Raw genomic sequence first — 26851 nt, 5'->3', positions numbered from 1 at the left:
TTCCGATTCTGTGTCTCCCTCTCTCTCTGCCCCTCCCCCGTTCATGCTCTGTCTCTCTCTGTCCCAAAAATAAATAAACGTTGAAAAAAAAAAAAAAAAAAAAAAAAAAATTCTCTCTCTCTCCCTCTCCCCAGCTCATGCTCGCTCTCTCTCTCTCTCTCTCTCTCTCTCTCTCTAAAATAAAAGAATGGGGGCGCCTGGGTGGCGCAGTCGGTTAAGCGTCCGACTTCAGCTCAGGTCACGATCTCGCGGTCCGTGAGTTCGAGCCCCGCGTCAGGCTCTGGGCTGATGGCTCAGAGCCTGGAGCCTGTTTCCAATTCTGCGTCTCCCTCTCTCTCTGCCCCTCCCCCGTTCATGCTCTGTCTCTCTCTGTCCCAAAAATAAATAAACGTTGAAAAAAAAAAATTTTTAAAATAAAAGAATGAATGGATGAATGAATGAATGAATGAAAGAGAGAAAAAAAGTAAAATAACATGTGACAACTTGACTATAGGTCACAAGAGATCTGGACATCTGCAAAATAAAAGCATAATAGTTATATTCTCAAAATGCTTTAAAAATTCAAACTATAAAGATAAACTTCACATAGGAAATATTTCAAAGTGATCTGGTCTCCAAATAAGTCAGTTTTTTTAAGCGGATTTACTATATATAATTGCCTAAAGAGCCTTCAAATTTTCCAAGATAGTAATCAACACACATTTGGACAAATGGATGGCTTTTAAAAATGTCATTTAATAAGGATCATGTTCTAGGAGATTTAATAAAAACACCAGGGTTTGTCTTAGGGTTAAACACTTACTACAGAAGAAAGAAAATATACTGGGGCGCCTGGGTGACTCAGTTGGTTAAGCGTCTGACTTTGGTTCAGGTCATGGTCTCGTGGTTTGTGAGTTCAAGCCCCGTGTCGGGCTCTGTGCTGACAGCTCAAAGCCTGAAGCCTGCTTCGGATTCTGTGTCTCCCTCTCTCTCTGTCCCTCCCCTGCACACTCTCTCTCTCTCTCAAGAATAAACATTAAAAAAAGAAGAAAGAAAATACATAGGGTCTCTAAAATCAGCTACTTACAACTACCTGCTAATCAATCCAAGTCAATTCAAATGTTTTTGGACACCTGTTATGTGGCCAGTGCAGAGTTGAACATAGGGGATGCAAGGGGTGAATAAGATCATAAGCCATTCTTTAATATTTCTGACTACCTTATTTTTTTAAGTTTCTTTATTTATTTTGAGAGATAGAGGGAGAGCTCATGAGAGGAGGGGAGGGGCAGAGAGAAAGGGAGAGAGAGAGTCCCAAACAGGCTCCGTGGAGTCAGTGCAGGGGCTCACAAACCGTGAGATCATGACCTGAGCCGAGACCCAGAGTCAGACTCTTAACCAACTGAGCCACCCAGGCGCCCCTATCTGACACTTTTTTTGTTGAAAACTGAATACTTTAAAACTGTAAGGTGGCAATTCTGAAAATCAGATTCCCTCTCCTCACAAGACTTGCTGTCACTGCTGTTGTTGCTATTGCTGTTTGTTTGTTTGTTTGTTTGTTTGTTTGTTTGTTTAGTGCTTTTCTTGGACTAATTGGATGAAGTCTGTATTTTGTCCTGTGCAGCCACTGAGGTCTCTGCTCAGTTGCTTAGTGATAACGGAGCTAAACACTGGAGAGAGACTTCCCTAAATGCCTTGAACAAGTCTCCCACCCTTCAGCAAAGGGCTCTGTGTGTGTGCTGGCACATGTCTTCCATGCTTCAGCAGTTTACAACTGTTTTAAGCCTCTACTTTCTGCTGGTGCAGAGCCTCAAGACCCGAGGTGAGAACAGGGTTTCAAGCGTTTCCTGGGCATGAGTGCAGTCCTGTCCATGGGCATCGTCTTCTAGAGCCCCAGAGATACAGCAGAGCTTTTCATAAGCCCCCTATGGACATCTCATTCCCAAGATTTTCTTACGTTTTTTTGGCCAGCTTCTTCTTTGCCCCAGTGGAGACCACCGCCACAGGCAGTTGTGATGTTAAACAATGGCTGCTGATTGTTTTCAACAGAAAAACCGAAGAGGGCTTTACCACGGAGTAACCTCTGAGCCCGGCCAAATACAGACAAGCCCTGGGAATGAGGCTTTACCAGGGAGCTTCCGGAGGAGTCACACAGTGGCAAATCTCTGGCTCTAGGGCTTTTGGGGACTCCAAACCTGTCTTTCCCATCCAATGATCCTACGCTACTTGTTTAAAGCTACCACAGAGCCAGGGAGAGGGAGTGGGAACAGAGCGAGTTAAAAGACAACACTTTCCTTGAATACACACTCCTGGGATTACTGCAAGCCTATGGCTAATTTCCACAGTTCTGAAAAGGTTGATTTTAATCATTTTTGCCTTTGTTCTCACTGCTTTTACAGAGAAGTAGGTTTCTAGATGTCCTTATTCTGCCATTCCAACAGTGCTTCTTAATATAAACTTGTTTGTATGTATATTCTATTATAGAAAACTATGACAGAATAATCAACGAGAGACTTTCAAGCGGGAAAATACTTGGTCTTAGAATCAAATTGTGGGTAAGAAATGAATAGAAATAAAGAAAAAATGTAAAATTTTTATTATTTTTTAAATGGCTGACAAATGGTTATCAAGTTACTATGACATTGGGATTCTCTTTAAATACATTTAAGTGACGTTTACGATACACTGGAAATGGTATCCTCTGCATCTAGTGAAACCTTTAAACAACTGGGTGCAACAACATTACATGCGCAAGAGGAACTCTGGGTTCTTCAATTCTTTTAGGGGTCACATAAGCAAAAATGCTTGGCTAGCACTTTGAAATCAGCCTTCTGAAAATTACACTGTGGTTACATCATCCACACACTCAGGAAACTCAGAAACTCCAACACTGAACAGCACGTCTTCAGAACATCAAGGAGCTCCACAGTTAGGCCCTAGTCTGGCCTTCCCACCTGATCACCCACCAGGCCCGAAAGCAAAGCCTGGGCTTCAGCCAGGGTCTCCCCCTGTGGCCGCAGTGCAGGAAGCAGGTCAGAAGAAAACAAGTGGACAAAGACTGAGTAGAAGGCTAACTGGAGCCCACCGTTACCCAGTACCACACCTCGAATTCACGGAAGGTTTGCGTGTCATTTCTTGATTAACTGGTAAGTATATTTTTAAGTGAAAACTAAGAAGCTTTATTAATTTACTTTCTTTGTCTCAAGTATTTTGAGACCTGTTCCTCTACTACATAAAAAAACACACTAAGTCCTATACATAAAGGGAAGTTACTACAAAACTATTTTGTCAACTTGTTTTAATTAGTATAGGAGCTACAAATAAGCTCACTTAAGCACATCTGTCTTAACCTCTGATTTAGTTTATCCTCCCTTATGTTATTTTAGTAGCTGAGACTGCTCCAGAGTAGCAAATCCAGTACATGGCGATTACATTCAATTAAACATGTTTTTATGTTTAAAGTAGGGTTTAAACACATGCTTTTACTCAGACAAGCCACTCTATACAAATAAACAAGGAAGTTTTACATTTAAAAAAAAGAGAGAGAGAGCTCTCCAACTATATTTAACAACTCAGGCCTTTAACATTCCCTCAATCTATTGTTTATTCTCCTAGACCTACTCTTTTCTTTCAGTTAAAACCCACAGCCTACCTCGCCTCAAGTTCAAGCAAAATAGAAAGTTATAGGCTTTTATTTTACCTGTTTTTCATTTCTTTTCTGGCTCTAGCATTCTGTTATCAGTAAAAAAATCTATATCAATAATAACTCTAAAGTAGAAAATTCATTTTTCCTTTTTTTTTTTTTAATTTTTTTTTAACGTTTATTTATTTTTGAGACAGAGAGAGACAGAGCATGAACAGGGGAGGGGCAGAGAGAGAAGAAGGCACAGAATCCAAAACAGGCTCCAGGCTCTGAGCCATCAGCACAGAGCCCAACGCGGGGCTCGAACTCACGGACCGCGAGATCATGACCTGAGCTGAAGTCAGATGCTTAACCGACTGAGCCACCCAGGCGCCCCCATTTTTCCTTTTCTAACAGAGGCCATGTCAAGATCCAAAAGGACAAAGACCCGAACGTGCATGGTTTAGGCTGAATATCAGAATGAAGATAATGGCTGCATAGCTTTCCCAGCATGTTTCTTAAAAATACCAAAGTTCTGGGACACTTGGGTGGCTAAACTGGTTCAGCATCCAACTTTAGCTCAGGTCATGATCACCCAGTCTGTGAGCTTGAGCCCCACATCGGACTCTGTGCTGACAGCTCAGAGCCTGGAGCCTGCTTCAGATTCTGTGTCTCCACTCTCTCTCTCTGCGCCTCCCCTGCTTGCGCTCTCTCTCTCTCTCAAAAATAAACATTTTTTAATAAAAAAAAAAACAAACAAAAATAAACAAACAATACCAAAGTTCTACAGAACAGAAATAAGGTGATCTCTTCATTCAAATTCTGCAAACATTGCCTGAGCCCACATAGGATCCTTCAGTGATTTGCTGAAGGTTATTCAGCTAGTACATGGCCTTCCCTCTTCCACTCATACCCATACTGCAGACAAATCAATGAAGAGCATAAAGCCACTTTATAACAAGAGGCAGTGACCAACAAGCTTTGTGTAACCGGATCATAGTAAGTCTTTCTACAATTTGGAATAGCATCTTATACAAAATTATAGAATGACTTACTATGATCTGATTACCCAAAAGCTTATTCAAAGTGTTCAATACCCATATTAATCCTCAGTACCTTTTATACGTACCTTAAAACTACGTATAAAAAACCCCCAAGTTAAAGAAGTAAGTGCTGGGGCACCTAGGTGGCTCAGTCAGTTAAGCATCTAACTCTGATTTCACCTCAGGTCATGATCTCAGTTTGTGAGTTCAAGCCCCACATGGGGCTCTGTGCTGACAGCGTGGAGCTTGCTTGGAATTTTGTCTCCCTTTCTGCCCCTCATCAGCTTACTCTCTTTCTCTCTCAAAAATAAATAATAATAAACGTTAAAAAAAGATTAGTGTTGGGGGCACCTGGATGGCTCAGTTGGTTAAGCATCCAACTTCAGCTCAGGTCACCATCTCACAGTTCGTCAGTTCGAGCCCCGCATCAGGCTCTGTGCTGACAGCTTGGAGCCTGGAGCCTGCTTTGGATTCTGTCTCCCCCTCTCTCTGCCCTTCCCCCACTCATACTCTGTCTCTCTCTTGCTCTTTCAAAAATAAACATTAAAAAAAAAAAAAAACCCTAGTGTACTTAAATCAGTAAAATCGCAGCACACCATAGCTAAACTCATCTCCCTACCCTATTTCCATACTCTACACTAAACTAAATCCTGGTGGTGCCTGGGTGGCTCAGTCAGTTAGGCACCAACTTCAGCCCAGGTCATGATCTCACGGTCCGTGGGTTCGAGCCCCACATCAGGCTCTGTGCTGACTGACAGCTCAGAGCCTGAAGCCTGCTTCAGAGTCTGTGTCTCCCTCCCTGCCTGCCCCTGCCCCTCCCACTCTGTCTCTCTCCATCTCTCAAAAATGAATAACCGTTAAAAAAATTTTTTTTAATAAAATAAAATAAATCCTTACACTTCTTGTTCTCCATGTAACTTTTCTGCCCAGTTAAGCTTCCCTAAGAAATACTTTCTGCTCTCTTGCCTTCCCTTCAAAATAAACCTGGGAAAATGCTTTAGAGGGATCCCTCCCAACCAGGCAAGTCACTCTGCCGGGATCCAAGGAGAAAACACAAAGCTTTTGCCTGGGGCCACACTGATCTATTTCTGAAATGCTGCATCAGCAACCAACAAGCAAGTTACAGAATCTGTTGCAACAAGGAAAGACTTGTCAAAGGAGAGAGCATGTTTAAATCTTATACACACCTCAGTAAAAATAAAAGCTAGACTCAAGAATCAGTCACGTCTGCATCCTGGTTCAGCAGTTCACTATGTATCCACACTCAACCAACACAACCTGCTGTAATATGACTGGTTTTCAAGACACTATTTCATAAGATTCTTTACTGCTAAGAAAACTCAAAGTTATAGACCCCCAATGATATATTAAGCCAGTGATGCCTTTGTAACTAGACATTCATTCCTTTTCCAGTTACTTTGGTGGAACACATATAATTTTATAGCATGGCAGTCTCAAAGACTCAAAACTATTCATTTCTAAACTAGAGGGAAAAAATAATAGACCGTTTATAAAGCTACCAAAAATATCTAGAAATTTCTTTTTACTATAGGAGAATTTAAATAGTAAATATAATTCTATTTATATTTTATAATATAATATATATTATATATCTACATATAAATATATACAAGTATATATATGATTACATACTAATTGAATTCTAAGTGCTTCCAAATCTGTCAAGAGAAAACAATTTCCAATTAATTCTTTAAAAATTCTTCCAAGATATCTTTTTATCACTTACCTCATGGAACATTAAAAAATAAGTTGTAAGGAAAACTGATTTAGTCCAAAGTCAAAAATTTCAAATCTGAGCATCTAGAGGATGAAGCTTACAAAGTGTTTTTAATCAACCAAACCCCAAGAAAAACAATCATACAATATAAACATATTGATATATTTACATTCATACATTAACACTTACACATACCAAGCATCATATGACTATAGAAGTTATTTTGATGAAATCCATAACATAGTTTGGTATATCCAAAATTCTTCACTATGGTTTAAAATGCAAAATCCAGGGGCACCTGGGTGGCCCAGTCGGTTGAGCGTCCGACTTCAGCTCAGGTCATGATCTCACAGCTCATGAGTTCGAGCCCCGCGTCAGGCTCTGTGCTGACAGCTCGGAGCCTGGCGCTTGCTTCAGATTCTGTGTCTCCCTCTCTCTCTCCCCCAACCTACTCGCATTGTCTCTGTCTCTCTCAAAAATAAATAAACATTAAAAAAAAAATTTTTTTTTAATGCAAAATCCAGAAGGGAGGTAAGGAAACAAATGAAAGTCCTATGTAAGCCTTTCAAATGTTTTTACAACAACACTTACCCACTCCCCCACTCCATAGGACCCTAGAGGCAGGTAAAGGGTAAAATGCAGAAAGGCCCACAGCGAATGAGGCCTGATTACAGATACACGCACACATGTGAATCATGCAGACAACAGCCAAAAGCAAGGCTCTGTTATGAAAAAATGGTTAAAATCACAGTGGAATCTGCTGCTATAATGAAATGTGGGGCCAGCATGATTCACAGATCACAACACAATAATCCCCAAATCAGCTCCAGTCATTCTGCTGAAACAACCCTCCGCAAGGCTTACCCCAGTCCTCACGGCAGGGTCAGAAAGCCCTTGCAGAAACTCTTAAGAACGCCCTCCAGGAAGCAGACCTGCCCAGACAACAGTAAACAAGCTCTGAAGATTCTCTTGGAAAATCTACACAGCACAACTTCTGGACCCAAACATGGAAGAAACTAAAGGCTCCCCCAATAAGGATTTTGGAAGAATAACATTCGTAGCAAACTCCACACAGGAAAGCCAAGGGCTGCCTTGGGATTTTCACCAAATCAGAGTGTGCATTCAACTAGGCGGGAGCAGCCACATCAAGTAACTTAGAACCAAACACTCAACCAGAAAACACTAAAACCCCTAATCATGACCCAATAATTTGTTTTTTCAAAAAGCTCTACACTTGGTCTGCAAAGAGTTGGTCACAAACAATGTATCATATCATCTTTATTTTCTACAGATAAGAACATTTGAGATGAGAAAAGTTCACTTGGTCCTGCGAAATGCCAGATCACAAATTATGACCTGTCTCTCAAACCTCACACTCTGTAGAACAAGCATTGAGTTTGGGAACCTCTTCCAAATCACAGACATCTGAGAAGCACAAGGGCTAACTGGATCAGCACGATGCATGGGGGTGCAAATAAATTTTGGTTCAACTGAGTGCTGTATCTTCATTTCATTAATATGCAAATGTAATTTCAATCCAAGTGTCACAAAGAGAAAAATGAGAACTTTCATGACTCAGCATTTCAGTTTGTTATGACAAAGAAATTAGGGGACAGGGTGCTTGGGTGGCTCAGTCAGTTAAGCTCCCAACTTCAGCTCAGGTCATGATCTCACAGTCTGTGGGTTCAAGCCCCGCGTCGGGCTCTGTGCTGACACCTCGGAGCCTAGAGCCTCTTCGGATTCTGTGTCTCCTCCTCTCTCTACCTCTCCCCCGCTCACACTGTCTCTCTCTCAAAAATAAATGAACATTAAAAAAATAATTAAAAAAAAAAACCAAACGAAGAAGTTATGGGCAATTTAGCGCAAGGAGAACTCAAGTTGCAGCTTTATTCTTGAGAAGAGGTAGTAAGTAAATAATGCACCTTTATCTACAAGTTTCAAAGTCCTGTGGAGCAGGGATAGAAACCGCATTTCAGAAATGCGCCAGAAGCGACAGGTGTTGAGCACCACAGCTCAGCTGTCAGTTGGACAGTAGTGATCAGGGAAGTGGAGGGTCAGGGAGGGCAGCAGGAACTGCGACCGATTCTGTGAAACAGAGCCTCAAAAATTAAACACAAAAAAGGAAACAGAACCTCACTAACGTAAGAGTACTACTGTGCACGGATACCCAAATGAACTCAGTCATTACCCTTCCACCACGCCCACAATGTTTTTCCCACAAGTACAAGTCACAGGTGGGACTTCCTCACTCAATACCTTTCTCTTGAGTTCTCTCACTATGTGGATGTTCTGTGATCGTACAAAACCGTAACATTTCTAACCAGCAAGAACACCTGAAATAAGGCAAAAAGATAATAAACCAAGGAAAATGTACCTCAAAAAAGTATCCTGAGGGGCGCTGGGGTGGCTCAGGCAGCTAAGCAACCAACTCTTCATTTCAGCTCAGGTCATGACTTCCCGGTTCCTGGGATCAAGCCCCAAGTCGGGCTGTCAACCGTGGAGCCTGCCTGGGGTTCTCTCTCTCCCTCTCTCTCTGCCCCTCCCCTGTGCACACTCTCTTACTCAAAATAAATAAACATTTTAAAAAAAAGTATCCTTAATATACAGAAACTTTCTGCACATCAGTAAGAACACAAATATGCCATTAGTGAAATGAATGAAAAAACAACAAATGAGCTACGTATACATATAAAGGCACTCGCTCACTGATAATCCAACAAATGGGGCGTCTGGGTGGCTCAGTCAGTTAGGCATCCAACTTGCTTTCAAGCTCAGGTCATGATCTCAGGGTGCATGAGATCGAGCTCTGAGTTGGGTTCCGCAGAGCCTGCCTTGGATTCTCTCTGTCCCTCTCTCTCTAAACAAATAAATAAACATTAAAAAAAATAACAATGAGCTGTAATTTTTCAACGATCTGGTTGGCAAAGATGAAAATGGTTACCAAAGTCCATGTTGAGGAATGTGAAGAAAGGAACACCCTATGCAGGGCCAGTGTCAGCGGAAACTGCTAAACTCTTTCTAGACAGCAGTTAGGCAATTTGTATCAAAACCTTAAAAACCACATGCCTTGTGGGGCACCTGGGTGGCTCAATCGGATGAGCATCCGAGTTCCGCTCAGGTCATGATCTCACGGCTCGTGAGTTTAAGCCCCGTGTCAGGCTCTGTGCTGACAGCTCGGAGCCTGGAGCCTGCTTCCGATTCCTTGTCTCCCTCTCTCTGCCCCTCCCCTGCTCACGCTCTCTCCCTCTCTCTCAAAAATAAATAAACATTAAAAAATTAAAAACAAAACAAAACAAAACATGCCTTGTGACCAGTGATCCCACATCTTAGGACTTTAGCCTAAACATAATCACATCCTAGTTATGAGCTGTGATCCACTGAGAACAGGAAGTGTGAGTTCAAGTGTTCACAACCTCCACAATTCCAACACCAGGAAATCCTTCTGTCATAATGAGAAGGAATCAGATCCCCATGAATGGAAAATGTATGAGCTAAGTGCTTCCTTGGTCAAGTGCTTTGTTTCACAGATTTAATTTCAGTTCAAGTACCCAAATGATAAGCATAAGGCATTTTAAAAGTAATATAAACAGCCCTATTGCTTCCTTGATGTTTTAAGTCCTCTACTTAAAAACTTGTTCATTATTTATGCACATGTACGTGCGTCCAATATCACATAGGATCACACTGTGGCACTGGGGTCAGGCACATCTCTCTAACCCAAACACGCCTTTTCGGCAGAAAGGGAAAGAGGCCATCTCTGGAGCTAGTGTCCTCATCCTCAAAAGCAGACTCGTGACTGCTGGGTGTTGAGCCTGGCTCCTAGAAAGCACTCAATAAAGGGCAGTTGTGGTGTCATCGTTGTTCCTATACCTAGAAGCGGCTGCTTCTCCTTTCTGTGGATTTTATGGGTTCTGCAGCCCCAACACACCTACCACCCAAGGAATCTCACCTAACTTGCTCTGTACTGCAAGACATCATCTGCACATCTACAACTAAATGCCTTATATAGTGGAACTGTATCATTACAGAGCTAACAGTACTGCAATACGTAAGCACTGCCTGATAAAAAGAGATCCGAGGGGTTGGAAACCATTTGGAATAGTTCTTGGAGCTGGCCCGTACATTAGATGCATGCATTTCTATCTCTCCCACAAAAGACACTTCCCGTTTCCCAACGCCAGCCTCCCTCCGTGGCTTCTGGCAGCAGCACTGGGCCTGTTTAGTAACAACCATCTCAAACCATCTTAGGCTCAGCCTCTCAGATTACCAACTGTACATGCTGCCAATCAAAAATAGTCAGAACTTGATTCTGTACATTCCCCAGTCTGCATTTCTACCCAGACCCCGAGCTTTGTCAGGCATGTGTAACAAATAATGTGTCGCTTTAATAAGAAGTTGTAACATAATAGAGTTCCACTAAATATTATACTGAAATGATCACATTTAAGAGTGCTCATTTAGAAATCTAAAATAGAGTTTGTGATTCAGTTTCAGTATTAGCGTCAAAAGACTCGCCTGAGGTACTTTTATAACTTGAAAGGACGTGATCTGAAGTATCAAACTTATACTCATCTCTAGGGAAAAACATACATTTTAAGTTTGGCAAACAGCTCCCTTACTATGAACAATTTGATACCCTGCTAACCTTTGCCTAAACTTATCCTTTTTATCAGTTTTATAAAGGCATATGCCTTAATACCATCTATTTCTAATAAATTTCTAACAAAATAAAACATAGAAACCCTGAATTATGACACTGTCTTTCGCTATCAGACTACCTACAATTGCTATTACGGGAGGTAATGTGATCTGAACTGCAAAATATTTTGAAGAGATCCAGAATGTGCCACTGTGGCCTAAAAACTGCTTTCAGCTGCAAGCATTTGAGTTCCTGAAATCGCTTATCTGCCTAAAAGCAGAGCCTCTCAAAGAACTCAATCGACTTATGTCCCCTCCCTAGGAGCAATCAGGGAAGACTGACTCTTATCACCAGAGAGATGTCTCCACACCACACCTAAGCACACATTGTCACAAAACTATCACATCGCCCATCTATTCTCTAAGGGCCCATTTATCTTTCCAGAAAGTTATTTGTTTTTCTATAGGTGCTCTTTTTCTCTTCCCTTCTCTCATTTGTTTTCCCATGAATGTCCTTCTCGCCTCCCCTTCACCAATGAAGATGGTATATAAGCCACAAATTCTAACCCCCAATTTTGAGTGGCATATTTTCCTGTGATTAAATCTGCCTTTTCTCTTGTTTATGTATCTTTTGTCATCTTAATTTGCAGGCCCCAATTATTACACCTAAGATGGAGGAAATGCTTTTCCTACTGACAATTTAAATCTACAAAATACCGGGGCGCCTGGGTGGCTCAGTCGGTTAAGCGGCCGACTTCAGCTCAGAGTTCAAGTCCCGTGTCAGGCTCTGTGTTGACAGCTCAGAGCCTGGAGCCTGTTTCAGATTCTGTGTCTCCCTCTCTCTGACCCTCCCCCATTCATGCTCTGTCTCTCTCTGTCTCAAAAATAAATAAACGTTAAAAAAAATTTTTTTTAAATAAATAAATCTACAAAATACATCCTGTAAGTGCATGAGAATCATGCTAACTTTCTTATTAATTGCAGTCAAAAGCAATTATATAATTAACATTTAACACTTCCTCTTTAAGTCTTCCTGTTTTCTCGCTTTTCTTTAAACTTCCTATTAATCTTTGTTTCTAACTCTTAGATTGTTTTCAAGTATTATTCTCGTAAGTATAATTTGGCAGAAATAAAGTTTCCCTTTTCTACTTCTGACAAATCAGAACATATAATAATTGAGCATTAGAAACACTACTCTTAAAAAAAAAAAGAAAAAAAAAAACTACTCTTTGCCATTTGATAAATACCTCTCCAGTACAATCAAACTAAAACATCCTGTTGATTAAATAAAGCAAGTTGCTATCTCACCAACCACTGAGAACTGGAAGCTTTCTGAAATATACAGAATTAAGGCACCCGCACACATACACGTACACACACGTACACACACACACGTACGTACACGCGCGCGCGCGCGCAGGGTTACTTTGTACAAAACAATGAAAGCCAACCACAACCAGAGGTTGTTTTAAAACTGATCCAATGATGATAAAAATAAAATGACAAACCAAGAAAATTAGTCTAACCTGGCTCTGAGATACACACTTTTTACCAAGGTATGAAAAACAGACAACTCTCCCTGCAGGGAAAAACCCTTTCTGCTCCGATGGCCACAACCACTCCCTTGGCAGTCAGTTGTTTCTCTTAAATTAACCTCAATTAGCTAACCTTGCATGGCTCAGAAAGCACCTGGATGCTGGTGCCCACAATGAAGACTCTCCACACAGCAGCCTTGGGTACCATAACACCATCACCCGTGTGCCCACTGCTTTACTAAAAAGCCACAATCAAGGGTCCATGGCAAGTTGGGCCAACAATCCTTGACCAGCCGTATCAAAAGAAAAATTGCTGGGGTGTCCGGGTGATTCAGTTGGTCGAGTGTCCAACTCTTGAATTCGGCTCAGGTCATGAGCTCATGGTTCGTGGGTTCAAGCCCCACGTAGGGCTCTGTGCTGACCATGTGGAGCCTGCTTGGGATTCTCTCTCTCTCAAAAATAAATAAACATTTAAAAAAATTTTAAATAAGAAAAATTGCTAAAATAGCATTCTGCTGAAATTACAACTGAATAGGGATAGGTTTAGTAGTAGGCAGGGATAGATAAGGGAGCCGTGACCACATGCTTCAAGACTCCCTGTAGAGGCCCTGGGCCCTCCTGGGCCCTCCTACTCCTCAGAGTGGCCACCAGCATCCCCCACCCCCACCCCCACCCCTTCCACAGATTCAAGTGGGAGGCTATATAGCTGCAGGTGGGTTGGGGGTAAAGAAAGGACAAACACATTCCAGACCTGCCCATGCTAGGTGCCATGAATAGATTCTCACAAACTGTTATCCAGTTCCTGATAAGGTCCCAATAAAAAGTCGGAGACAAAAATCTTTGGCGGAAACCCAGTTGGGACTCCTCTCACTCCCTCTCACTCTCTGAGAACTTTGTACTTTTGCTCAATAAACTCTATCACCGTGCTCGCTCTCTGCTGTATGAGATTCATTCTTCGACTCCATAAGACAAGGAAGGACCAGCGTCTCTCCCACCCAGCTATAACACAACTTTACAAGCCTGTCAACAACCTACGATGACAAACCAAGCTACTCCCTTGTGCAGGTTCAACTGACCATGTGCCTACTTACAAACCTCAGGGATGGTCCTCCACTGGCTACAAAACATCCAGATTTAACCATCTGGCCCCATTCCCTTTCCAGCTTCCTGTCCTACTACCGCACCTCAAACCAGTCACAAACTCCTGGCAGCAATCTTTCCCATCTCCCTCTGCTTGAAACATCTTTCCTCTGCTTTCAGAACTACATGCTTCTCTTCCTCCAAGACTTGGTTCAAATGTCCCCTCCTCCAGGAAATAAATCATTTTCTCCACTGGGCATCCACAGCACATTATCATGCTCCTAGTGTTTACAGGTCTCTGTCCCAGCTTCACCATTAGCCTGTAGGGATGTAGAATCTGATGTCTTCAACTACAATTCAACATTAAACTTCCAGTCATAGAAGAGACAACAGGCACATAATAAATGTTGAGGAAATGGCCGAGTGCACAGGTGAACAAAACAACCAACGAGCAAACAAATGAACACACCAACTAATGAACCTTCTAGTTGTGGCCTGGAGAGAGGAGACATTAATATTAATATGTCAGTAACATTAAGCCCTGGCTAATCCCCAAAGGACACCCTGAGCTCCTTACCTCCTTTCAGCTACTCTTAAACCCCACACATGTTCATTTCACTTCTCTGTATCTTCAAATACAATCCGCATCCTTAATCCACATTTTTACCACCTCAGAAGCTCCAGCTCTCTATTTCACAGTTGCCCTTGTGTAGTCCATGTAATAACCAACTTGCACTTGTTTCTATAAAGGCTCCCAAACAGACCATAAACCCTTTGGGCACAATTCTTTTGTCCTTGCAATCCCAGGGCCTCACATTGTCCTTGTAATCCCAGAGCCTAACACAGTGCCTGACAAATAGTACTCAATACATGAGACAAATAAATAAATGAAGAAAGGAAGATGTAACCATATTCACATCTTGCTTGTTACTTTTTTTTCCTGTTTTGCTAAATCACCTGATTTTTCCACGTAAACTATAATAATCAGAAAGAGAAGATGAGGGAAGAAAATATCATTTATAATCAAATCAGTACTTGAATAAAAACCTGTATCATACAAGTCTTTTGCTATATTAACATTCACAGACACTTCACCACCATCTTATTGTCTCTCAGTGTCTGTTCTCAATGCATAATAGTTTTGTTTTTTTTTTCTTAGAGAGACAGCGCATAAGCAGGGGAGAGTGGCAGAGAGAAAGGGACAGAGACAGAGAGAGAATCTTAAGCAGGCTCCACGCTCAGCACAGAGCCCAACAGAGGGGGCTGGATCCTGGGATCATGACCCGAGCTGAAATCAAGAGTCAGATGCTCAACCGACTGAGCCACCCAGGTGCCCCTCAATGCATAATAGTTTAAAAAGCTTTCTAACTGAATAAAGTTGAACAAATCACAAAACATATAACGCTATTACTGCCAGTACCCATATCAGCCAGGCTCTGAGCCAAGATCTTTAATGCACTGTTTTTCTTAATCTTTATAAACACTCCAAAAGGTTGTATTTGGAAAATGGGAGTCTGAGAAAGGTTAGATCGCAAAGTCACTTAGCTGGTCAACTGGACCACCTACACTTGCACCCAGGTCTGTTCAGACCACATGCTTTTTGACTAAAATTTTAAAAATTCTAGGCCTGGGGCACCTGGGTGGCTCAGTGGGTTACACATCTGACTCTTGATTTCGGCTAAGGTCACGATCTCACGGTTTGTGAGTTTGAGCCCCACGCCGCCCCCCCAACCAGGCTCCATGCTGGTGGTACAGAGGCTGCTTGGGATTCTCTCTCCCTCTCTCTCTCTGCCCCTCCCATGCTCTCTATCTCTCTCTCAAAATAAATAAACTGTGAGTGAATGAATGAATGAATGAATGAATGAAATTCTAGGCCTTATTTCTTAAAATTAGAATAAATGATTCAGACAGAATTTCAAAAGCCTATGCCTTCATCTTCACTATTACCAACTGCTCAAGTATCATTCACCATTATTAGATATCTTGTTGAATCCTTGTTAGCCACCAAATCACTAAAGAGCACAGAAGTCCCCAACCGAAACATATGCAGCCTTGGAAAGTCCCCTTAAGTGTGACAGCATCTGCTCCAGGCTCTTGATCCTACCGGGGCCCTCTTACTGCTGAGAATTAAGCAGCAATTCTCCAGCATGCCATTAAAACTACAAGAACTCAGGACGGTGAGGCTGTGGGGGAAGGGCACTCTGACCAGAGCAGGGTCAAATTCCCACAACTTTTCTATAGGACAATCTGTCAGCATACGTTAATGTAAATATTTTTTAAAAAAGCATATCATTTGACACAGTAAGTCCACAGGGAAGAATGTATCCTAAGTAACTGGATAACACCCACAGATGTATAAATAAAAACCTAAAGGTCAAACAATAGTAGAATGATCAAATTATCCAAGGTACGGACACATGATGGCATGCATATTATACAGTCACTGAAACATTAAAATGGTGATGAACCTGTGTATTTACTACTCTGCTAAATTTCCACAAAATACTGCCTCTATAAAAAGCTGGTTACAAAATAGATTATCCTCTTTTTTAAAAAATTATACATGTACTTTTGAAAATCTATAAGAGAAAATATTAAAAGCATATAAGTACAATGGTGATCTAAGTGGTAAGATTATGTGTTTGAATAGAAAGTCAAAGAACTTCGCCCAGCTTTATTTTTTTTAAGTTTATTTATTTGAGGGAGAGAGAAAGAAAGATTGAGCAGGTAAGGGAGGGGCAGGAAGAAGGAGAGAGAGAGAATCCCAAGCAGGCTCCACGCTGTCCACGCAAAGCCCAATGCAGGGCTCAATCCCACGAACTGAACCATGAGATCACCTGAGCCAATACCAAAAGTCAGACACTTAACCAACTGAGCCACCCAGGCACCCATCTGCAGTGGCCATTTTATTCTCTTTCCACAGTGGCCATTTTATTACTGATAAAATAACGAAATAGCAAAATATTTTTAATTAAATCTATCCCTTAAAAATGCCAAAGAGCTCGTGATCAAAATCAATCAGATTTTTTTTTCCCCTAGAGTTTTCCTTTTGATGCCTTCAAGTTTTTTTTTAAATTGCTCATAGATAAGCGTGGAGTAAATTCAGAGGATTAAGCTGCAAGAGACTTCCCAGTTTTATCTCCTGTTTTCAATTCTTTACAGAATGATACATATTCTTGGACTTGGATTACATGATACATATTCTTGGACTTGGATGACACTGAAGGTTCAGTTTTTAGAATTCAAGCTCATGTCCTTTCAGAAGTAAATAAAGAAAAGATGGTACCCAAAACCTCCATTAACTGATCACAGTACTCACGGTGCCTGGGGTGGTTCAGTCATTAAACGTCAGACTTCACCTCAGGTCATGATCTCACAGTTTGTGAGTTCTGTGAGTTCGAGCCCTGCATTGGGCTCTGTGCTGACAGCTCAGAGCCTGGAGCCTGCTTCAGAATGTGTGTCTTCCTCTCTCTGCCCTCCCTCCCTTGCTCACACTCTGTCTCTCTTTCTTTCTCTCTCTCAAAAATAAGTAAACATTAAAAAAAAAATTTTTTTTAAGTTCTTACTATAATATACAAAGTGCACAAGATGAATCTTTGATGGATGAGGCAATATTTTCTATCAATCCCCATTACAAAGGTGGATCTCAAAAGACAAGATCCAAAAGTAGCAGATTTTTTTTCATTTTTATTTGCTTTTGAGAGACAGAGCATGTGCACAAGGGGGGAAAGGGCAAAGACAGAGGGAGACACAGAATTGGAGGCAGGCACCAGGCTCTGAGCTGTCAGCACAGAATCCGACGCAGGGCTCAAACTCATGAACTGTGAGATCACGACGTGAGCCAAAGTCAAACCCTTAACTGACTGAGCCACCCGGATGCCCCAAGTAGTAGGTGTTTTTAAACACCTGACAAAATTAACTTCTAAATAAGAAAATGTCTTCCAAGATGATAATTGTACCCTACATACCTTAGGCCTGCAATAAATATTTCTTGATTTGAAAATAAACAGGGGGCGCTTGGGTGGCTCGGTCGGTTAAGCGTCTGACTTCGGCTCAGGTCATGATCTCACAGTTTGTGAGCTCGAGCCCCGCGTCGGGCTCTGTGCTGACAGCTCAGAGCCTGGAGCCTGTTTCAGATTCTGTGTCTCCCTCTCTCTCTGCCCCTCCCCTGTTCATGCTCTCTCTCTGTCTCAAAAATAAATAAACATAAAAGAAAAGAGAAAAGAAAAGAAAAGAAAAGAAAAGAAAAGAAAAGAAAAGAAAAGAAAAGAAACAGCAAACACTCTTCATTTTTCTTCTGATGAATACAATTTAAATATAGTAAAAATTCAAATAAACACCTAAAAAGAGAAACTACTTATAATAAACTACAAGCCTGAAGTTATACAAAATGTGTTCACTGACCTAAGTATGCAGAAAAACACAAATCTTGTTTATAGGGAACAGGTAGAGTTCCAAAAACCCACTTGTAAAGATGTATGAAATTCAGGGCACATTTCCCGCCAAAACCCTGTTACACTGGTAGTGAATTCCCGGCCTGATCCGTAAAGGGTAGTGAGAACTATTTATCCCATGCCTGTGTTTTACGTGGATAGCACTAGTGGTGTATGGGAAGAAACAGGTAATGCTAGAGGAATAAAAAGGGCTCTTCGTCACTCGTCACTCGGAGCAGAAGGCTCTCAGCTGAGTGCCTCTCCAGAGAGGCTCTCCAGCCAAGAGATAGATGCCACTCCCCAGGTCATACTGTCTCTTTCAGGAGACAGTCCAAGTCCTAAAGACCAGTCAGTGGAGGAAGCAGAGTTTAAAGGCCCTGCCCCCGTGCCTCAAGGTAAGATAACTCTGCAGGGCATCCCAGCTCCAGAGTTCCCTGTTGTAACTGCAGGGCAGTTCAACTCCTTGCTTTACTCAATCCTGCTTCCCTCGCTGCCCAGCTAGAGCATTCCCAGTAAAACTCCTACACATAAAATCTGTTTCAAAGACTGTTTCCAGAATCTAAGGCAAATAACTAACACTTAGTAAGCTCGCATTATAAGTCAAGCACTGTGCGTATACATACTTATACAGTATATAAGTTATATGTATGTAATATATGTGATCTTGCGGTATTATGTATGGGTAGGTACTACAATCCCATTTTAAATATGCAGAAACTGAGTCTCGGAGACGTCAAATGACTTGCCCAAGATTCTATCTATGCCTTCCAAATGCACAGCCAATCAATATGGAAACAAACTCTCGTATACTTATACTGTAAGTGTTGCTGAATGGAATGGATTAAGGCAGATTCAGCTACCCAGAGGTTCTGGTGGCAGTCAGGAATGAGTGGCGTGGTGACCCATGGTCATACATAAAACAGGAATTAATAAAAGGACTTGGGATCCAGGCCCATTGAAAACTACATACTATGATCAAGGGTCCATATATTTTAGGCCCTCAGCAAAAAAGCAGTGGCCTAATGGAACCAGAATTCCAAAATGAAACTACATCGTAATAATCTACCGCATGATTCCTAGACCCTAAAAATAATGATTGGCAAACCTAGTCCACCTACAATCAAAATGCTACAATATGTACACCGATGTTTACTATGTAGGAGGAGCATGGCACTTCATCTTTTACTCCAATTCCTGCAAGAAGCTTCCTAAGCCAATATGTAGAAATGCACTAATAAACTTATGAGGGGTACGAAGTCTTTACAATTAATACTCGTCTTACCCAAGACGCACAACTGCACCCAGTGCAACTTCTTCCCCTATAACCATTCCATAGCTTCCCGAGCTTTCCCTGACAGTCTTCTTTTATACATTAAGCAGCTATTTACACGTACTGACAAAGAGTGAACAACTAAGAACTAATATTACCATGCCCTGGTGGCCATCCTGACCAAGAATCACAAGACACAAAACAATTCTATCAACTCCAAACAAGTACAAACGACAACTACTGTTAACTTCATTAAATTTGCGTTTGCATTTGTAGATCACAACTGACTTGAGCAATGAGAACAAACTGTTTAAAAGTTTAAGAGAATTCAGATTCAGCACATCCTCAAAATAATCACTTAATTTGTAATATTCATAACTGCAAAATCTAATGTCACAAGTTAAAAAAATCAAAATATTCTTAGAAATACTATAATAGTGCAATCAATGTCATTCTAAAATTCAAAAATAATTGGGCCTTAGCAGCTGATTCTTGAGAGTTTGCATATCTGTTGCCCCTTCCTTTAAAACTCACCAATGCCACTTCTCCTACCCCAACATTAGAAAGCATAGCTTTAAATGGCAAACACACACACACACACGCATATTTGTAATTTCCTTATTTATCAGTTTTGCACACAAGAGGCCTTAGCACCCATGTTCAGTTACCAACTGCAGTGACAAGTTCTTCAAATTAAAATGGATCACGGAGACTTCACACCATGGCACAACCAAATATGGAATCCTAAAATACAGCTTGCTGATCAAAGTCTGTATCTTCTCTAACCCTGACAATGGCAATGTTTGGCCCAGTTCTTACCTTTTTCTCCATTCACCTCATAAAACAAGTTCCAAATCAGAAATACACAGTTCAACACAGATAGACATAGAACTGCTAAATATACCTGAGTTTGACACTGCAGAGGAGAGTAATAATAGTGACACCATAACCAGCTTAAAGTTTACAGAGGAGGAGGTATCACCAGCCTAAGAAAAAGTATTTCCTCGCACGGCTGTAAAGTGGTTTAATCTTTTGGAGAAAAAGATAAACAGCTGGGAATGCAAGCTGGTGCAGCCACTCTGGAAAACAGTATGCAGGTTCCTCAAAAAACTAAAAATGGAACTACCCTACGACCCAGCAAATGCACTACTAGGTATTTATCCAAGGGATACGGGTGTGCTATTTCGAAGGGACACATGCATCCCCATGTTTATAGCAGCACTGGGGCGCCTGGGTGGCGCAGTCGGTTAAGCGTCCGACTTCAGCCAGGTCACGATCTCGCGGTCCGTGAGTTCGAGCCCCGCGTCGGGCTCTGGGCTGATGGCTCAGAGCCTGGAGCCTGTTTCCGATTCTGTGTCTCCCTCTCTCTCTGCCCCTCCCCCGTTCATGCTCTGTCTTTCTCTGTCCCAAAAATAAATAAACGTTGAGAAAAAAAAAAAATTTATAGCAGCACTATCAACAATAGCCAAAGTATGGAAAGAGCCCAAATGTCCATCGATGGATGAATGGATAAAGAAGATGTGGTATATATATACAATGGAGTATTACTCGGCAATCAAAAAGAAGGAAATCTTGCCATTTGCAACTATGTGGATGGAACTGGAGGGTATTATGCTAAGTGGAATTAGTCAGAGAAAGACAAAAATCATACGACTTCACTCATATGAGGACTTTAAGAGACAAAACAGATGAATATAAGGGAAGGGAGGTAAAAATAATATAAAATCAGGGAGGGGGACAAAACATAAGACACTCTGAAATATGGAGAACAAACAGAGGATTAGTGGAGGGGTTGTGGGAGGGGGGATGGGCTAAATGGGTAAGGGGCACTAAGGAATCTACTCCTGAAATCACTGTTGCACTATATGCTAACTAATTTGGATGTAAATTAAAAAACAATAAAATTAAAAAAAAATAATAAGTAAACAGCCATCGTGAAGCTTCATACAGACCAAAAATAAAAAGGTACACCAGAACTGGAATGCGAGCTCCATGAGGACTAGGATGTCCTCTCTTGATTACCACTGTACCCTTTCATACTTACCACAGTACTTGTAACACTGTGTTTAATATTTTTTGAAGGAATGAATGATAGCTATCATCACTCATTGATCACTTTTCTTAAAAAACTTTACTAAGCATGTTAAAAGCTTAACAAGCCTTTAAAAGAAGAACTGCAAACCGGAGAAGAAAGTAACACTCTGAGCCTCAGAATAACTCTATGGGGGGGGCAATGGAATATATACAATTTTTTTTTTCAATTTTACAGGTGAGGAAATCAAGTGTCAGAAAGACTGACTTTCCCAAGAAGACAGAGCTCTAAAAGGCTAAACCACCAGTCTGTCTTCCTTCCCCTATGCCACATCAATACCAAAATGAAGTTCAGAGCTAGGAAAACCAAAGAACATGGATGGAGAAGACAGTCTGGCCAAAAATTGTATTATCAAACATTCAAAACTAGGCTGTCTGTTCCTGGAAAAAAAAGAAAACTTTCCTACATCACTATTGCGGAGATACAGCCAATGGGGCCTATGGTTCTGTTCTTAATTGGCTACACTTCAATCTCCTACGTTCAGAGCACTGTGGGGCTCTTCTGAGTGCAGGTGCCTCTTTAAAAAAAGTGACTGATCTGCATGAAGAATGGCTTCAAAAGCTGAAAAGCTACAAGTTGAAAGTCAGAAATAAAGCTCCTAATATCCCTTCGTTAAAATATACCTCTATTCCCTTCCCTGAAAAACTGCCTGACCAGAGGAATTCAAAGAACTGTCCAAGTAAGAAAAAAGTGTTTGGCCGGCACCCGATAACGAAAATCGTGTCTCTCTAGTGCCAACGTCAATCTGTCACATCTTCAGTATTCCCTTAGTGCCCTTCAAAAGGTGCATTAAGGTACTGCCTAAGATTAGCAGGCTTCCTTCTAAAACTGTGAAACAGAATCATACAGACGATGATTTTTTTTTTAACTCCGGTCTGAGAACGGAAGTCAAGTTCAGATTCTCTTCCTTCCTCAAGCGAGTAAGAGAATTAAAGAGCGCGCGCGCGCACAAGCACGCACACACACACACGCCCTATAGTAAAAATGTCTCGGGGCCTCTTCACCTGTGGCAGTCGCCGCAGCAAGCCTCGATTTGCTGGGATTTGAGGCTCTTCCCCACGCGGGGAAAAGGCGGGTGGGTGAGGGGGGCACAAGGGAGAATGAATTGGTGCCTAAGTTTCCAAGCGGATCATTCTTTTCAACTTGGGCAGCTCTTTCCTCCCCCCCACCCCCCAACCCGCCGCTCCCCCACGGGCCGCAGCACACAGTCGGCTCCGCCAGAACCGGCAGGGCCCGAGGGGAGCACTGCCGCCGCCGCCGGGGCACCCCCTCGGCGTCGGAGGCGCAGGCGGCCCCGGGTTCTCGGCCCGGGAGCGGCGCAGACCCCGGGCACGGGCCGCAGATCAGTCGTCGCCGCCGGGCGTGGGGACCGGGAAGGGACAGCCGCCGCGGGGCGGAGGGGCGGGGTGAGCACTTCCTGACTCTCGCATTGTCCACGCACCGCCCGCGCCGCCCCGGGCCCCGCCACCGCGCCTTCCCCGTCGGGTAGGAAGTTGGCGTTCGCCCCGCCAGCCCCGTCTTACCGTTCTTGGCGTCGCCCGCAGCAGCAGCCCCCGAGGCGGCCGCGGCGTTAGCGGCGCCAGTCCCCGCGCCTCCGGTGCCCGCCGCGCCCCCGGTGCCCGGCGCGCCCGCCGCCACCGCTCCGCAGCCGGCCGCCGCCGCCAGGCCCCCCCCGGCCGCCGCGCCCGCCGCGCCCGCCGCTGCCAGGGCCCCGGCTCCATTTTCCTGCTCGTCCCCGCTGCTGTTGGCGCGCTTGTTTTTGCGGCCGCCTTTGCTGTTTTTGGGGTTGGGCATCTCGCGAGCGTCCAGGTGCCCGGCGTCAAGGAAGGCGGCTCCCCGCCGCACGGCCGCTCCCGGCCCGCGCGGCGCCGGCTCCGGGAGGAAGAGAATGGAGGGCGCGGGCCGGCGGCTCCTTCGGCGCCCGTCTAGCCGCGCGGCCCGCGCCGCGCCATCCCGGCCGCCGCGCCCTCCCCGGCTTCCTGGAGCCGGCGCGCGGCCACCCGAGGCTCGCAGCCGCGCGAGCGCGGCGGGCTCGGGACCCGAGCGCGACGCTCCCGAGCCGGAGGGAAAAGGCGGGTCTCCGGCTTGTTTTGATTCGGCTTCGCTGACACGCTCTGGCCCCGCCCCCGCCCGTGACGACACTGGGGATTCGGCCTGGCCGCGCCCACCAGGTGACCTCAAGGCGGACCGGCCCGCCCGCGTGACGTCACGCCCCGCGCGAGCCGGCCACGTTCGAGTGACGTCATTCTGGCGCCCTCACCGCGGGCCTGCGAAGCTATTGGCCGTGCGCGAAGCCACCTTCCTGAAGTGGCCTCCTACACCAATCCGGTGGCATCTGGCGTAGTTATTCGGTGGCCTCCCGACCTTCATGTAATTGAGGCTTAGAACAATATGGTCCTGAAAAATAGGCGGCTGACTAGAAGAAGGGAAAACAAAGGATTTTGGACTAATAATCCATCAAAAGACCTTACCCTTCAAGAACAGTTTTAGGGTCAGTAATTACAGAAATAGGATCGAGGTCCCAGACAATGGGGATGAACAGCAGGGTCCTGAATGAGAAGCCGGCACAGTGTAGTGGTGAAAGTAATTCATACAAACAGGACCCACCATCCAGGGATAAAACTAAATGTTGCCTGTGACCACTAGGCAGGACCTGCTTGGGAGGAAACCCAATCCCTGTGGGCTGAGCTGTCCCAAAAGAGAGATAGCTGCGTTGGAAGCAGCCTAAGATTAAAACGTGACGCCTCTGAAGAGAGGCAGTGACCTGAGAGCAGGAGACCCCTGGGAAGAGTTCTACATGGTTTCTCTTTTCTGCAACTTTATTCTGCCTTTTCACAGACCAGCTCCTTCCCATATCTCAGGTTCCAAATCAAAGACACTTCCTTCAGGATGTTATAGTAGAGCTCCTACCTGCCTTCCGGGAGGAGCTGTGAGAAGTATCACTGATAATTTTTCTCATCCATCTCTCATTTTGTTGACGACGTATACATTTACTTGTTTCCTAGCTATCTCCTTCTCATTCTCGGGAAAGCTCCACAGGTAGTAGGTTTTATCCGTCTTGGGCACCTCAGGGAGCAGCTAGCATATATTTGTTGAATGTATAAATTAGGTTATTTTCCCCATGATCTATGGAAGAAAACTATTTTAGTTGACAATTTACAGTTTCCCCCTCCTCTAGTGTAAACTTTAATTAACCCAGCTCTTCAGTAAAGGCTCAGTGGCTGTGTTATAAAGCATAAAGGGACAGACAGGGATGTGCAGAGAAGAGAACTCTCCCTCTCAGGCTCACCTAATGGAGAGATTCTGACTGGGAGCTCCCAGGTTCTTAGGAGAGTCCATAGCAGAGCTTGGAGCTATAGGGAGGAGCACTGGATACTCAGGGGTAATTGCTGGTTGGACTTTTCAGTAGGAAAATGATGAACCTTTTAATTCCCCAATACAAATGGATAGTTACATTAGATAAATAAATATTTTGTGCCTATATTTTCACATCTATTTCTCCCCCACCCTGACATCTTCTAAGCACTAGAGGAACAGAAATTGAGTCTATCTTTCTAGCTAACTCGGCAGAGTCTAGCAAAAAACCTGACCCACAGTAAGTGGTGAAGAAAATCTGTTGAGTGGAGGTTGCGTAATGCACTTTTCTCTGGCTACATTTTTCTGAACCTTGAAGTCTCAACCTAAACCATCCATTCTCTAGGAAGTCTACTCTGACAGCCCAAAGTGAGATTCGCCCCCAAGTGCTCCCTGTTACCTTCCCTACCAAAACGCCATGCACACACATATTGAAGATGCCTGTTTACTTGTCTCTTGCCTAGGCCCCCACTGGACTACCAGCTATGTGATGGCGGAAACTGTGTCTTAGTTTCTGCCTCACTGAATCCTTGTTGCCTAGCTCAGTGCATGGTATAGAGTAAGTATATGAGAAGTGCATGAATAAATGAATGGACAAATGCTTTGAAGGTATATGAAGCAGGATTTGGTCACCACTTGGCCCCGGGAAGTCAAACAATACTGAAAACTGGAGGAAATGCTGACAGTGTGTAATTAGAGACTTCACAGGGAGAATGGAGGAGCTGGGGATGAAGATAATGAGGTAATGTGGCCTATTCAGATTTAGCTTAATTTCATTACTGAGATCCCTCACTAGAGGTGGCTGAGACGTCTCACCTTGCCTTGGGCCTTTCTTTCTTTTTCTTCTTTTTTTTTTTTTTTTTTTTTTTTTGGTGGTGAGAATGAAGAGGTTTTTTTTTTTTTTTTTTTTTTAACATTTATTTATTATTGAGACACAAAGACAGACAGAGCATGAGCATGGGAGGGGCAGAGAGAGAGGGAGACACAGAATTGGAAGCAGGCTCCAGGCTCTGGGCTGTTAGCACAGAGCCCCACGCAGGGTTCGAACTCACGGACCGCAAGATCATGACCTGAGCCGAAGCCGGACGCTCAACCAACTGAGCCACCCAGGCGCCCCGAGAATGAAGAAATTTTATATTAGAATACCGGAAAATGGAGATAACTATTTTCTTGAATAAGCACATTGCTGTCATGCCATATTGGATCAGAGTAAGTATGCCTGTACCCTGCAGACAGATGTTCATTCCAGCTGCCTCCCACCTCTAGATGAGACTTAAGAATTGGAAGCTTTCCCACAAAAAATGTCATAATTAACTCAAAGCCCACAGCCATCCAACCAGTTGCTTTTCTTATTCATTGTGTGAGCCACCTCCTCCTCATTCAAACTAAAACAAAATCAAAAGGAGGAAGGAGAAGCTGGGCCACTTCTTCCATTCTTAACCATGCTCATCTGTTTTTAGCCTTAGTCAAATTTGATGCAGAGGCAACGGTAAAGGACTCCATTTCCTACTTCCAAACAACATGTGGGATTTCCTTGGAATCCTAGCCCTTTATCTTTCCCTTTTTACATGATTTTTGAAGAAGAGAGAAAGGGAGAAAGCCTGTCCAAAGAGCAAAAGATGGATGGTGGGTGACCCAAAGCCCTCCCCTCAGATGCTTCCAGAAGAAAATGTGAAGAGTTCTAGGAAACCATGGAAGCCTCTATGCTCTGTACATCCACACTTGGCTTCTGTTTAATTTCCATGATCAACCCATGTGTTCTGAAGTAAACTTTCAAAAAAAGTATACCTATACCCAAGGTTTCCTTCCCCCAAACTTTATCACCCACTCCAAACCACATCTTTGCAAAATTGAATAAAACACAGCAACAATCCAGGTCATCAGAGGTAAACAATCAATAGCCTTGAGAAAAGGGACAAGCTAATCTTCAGGACTGGATCAGAATAAATGGTCATTGTTTCAGCGTTCTTGTTCTGTTTGCATTTTTGCTTGACCTGTGTGCCTGTCTTCTGAACTCTTGGGGTCAACTAAGTCCTTTGGGCTAGAATTGGGCTGATCTGCTAAAGTCAT

General features: G+C 43.3%; 1 protein-coding gene across 1 annotated transcript in view; it reads right to left on the bottom strand.

The window, feature by feature from the left end:
* HECA (hdc homolog, cell cycle regulator) overlaps positions 1-23368 on the bottom strand; it is a 51194-nt gene extending 27826 nt beyond the window's left edge. Inside the window, exon 1 of the mRNA XM_030316466.1 lies at positions 22951-23368. Within this exon, the coding sequence (XP_030172326.1) occupies positions 22951-23221 (271 nt within the window). The 5' untranslated portion in view covers positions 23222-23368. The remainder of the gene's footprint in view (positions 1-22950) is intronic.
* Positions 23369-26851: the final 3483 nt, after the last annotated feature.

This window comes from Lynx canadensis, chromosome B2, assembly GCF_007474595.2.
Source record: "Lynx canadensis isolate LIC74 chromosome B2, mLynCan4.pri.v2, whole genome shotgun sequence".
In the NCBI taxonomy this organism is placed as follows: Eukaryota; Metazoa; Chordata; class Mammalia; order Carnivora; family Felidae; genus Lynx; species Lynx canadensis.
This window is presented reverse-complemented; position numbering and strand designations above follow the sequence as displayed.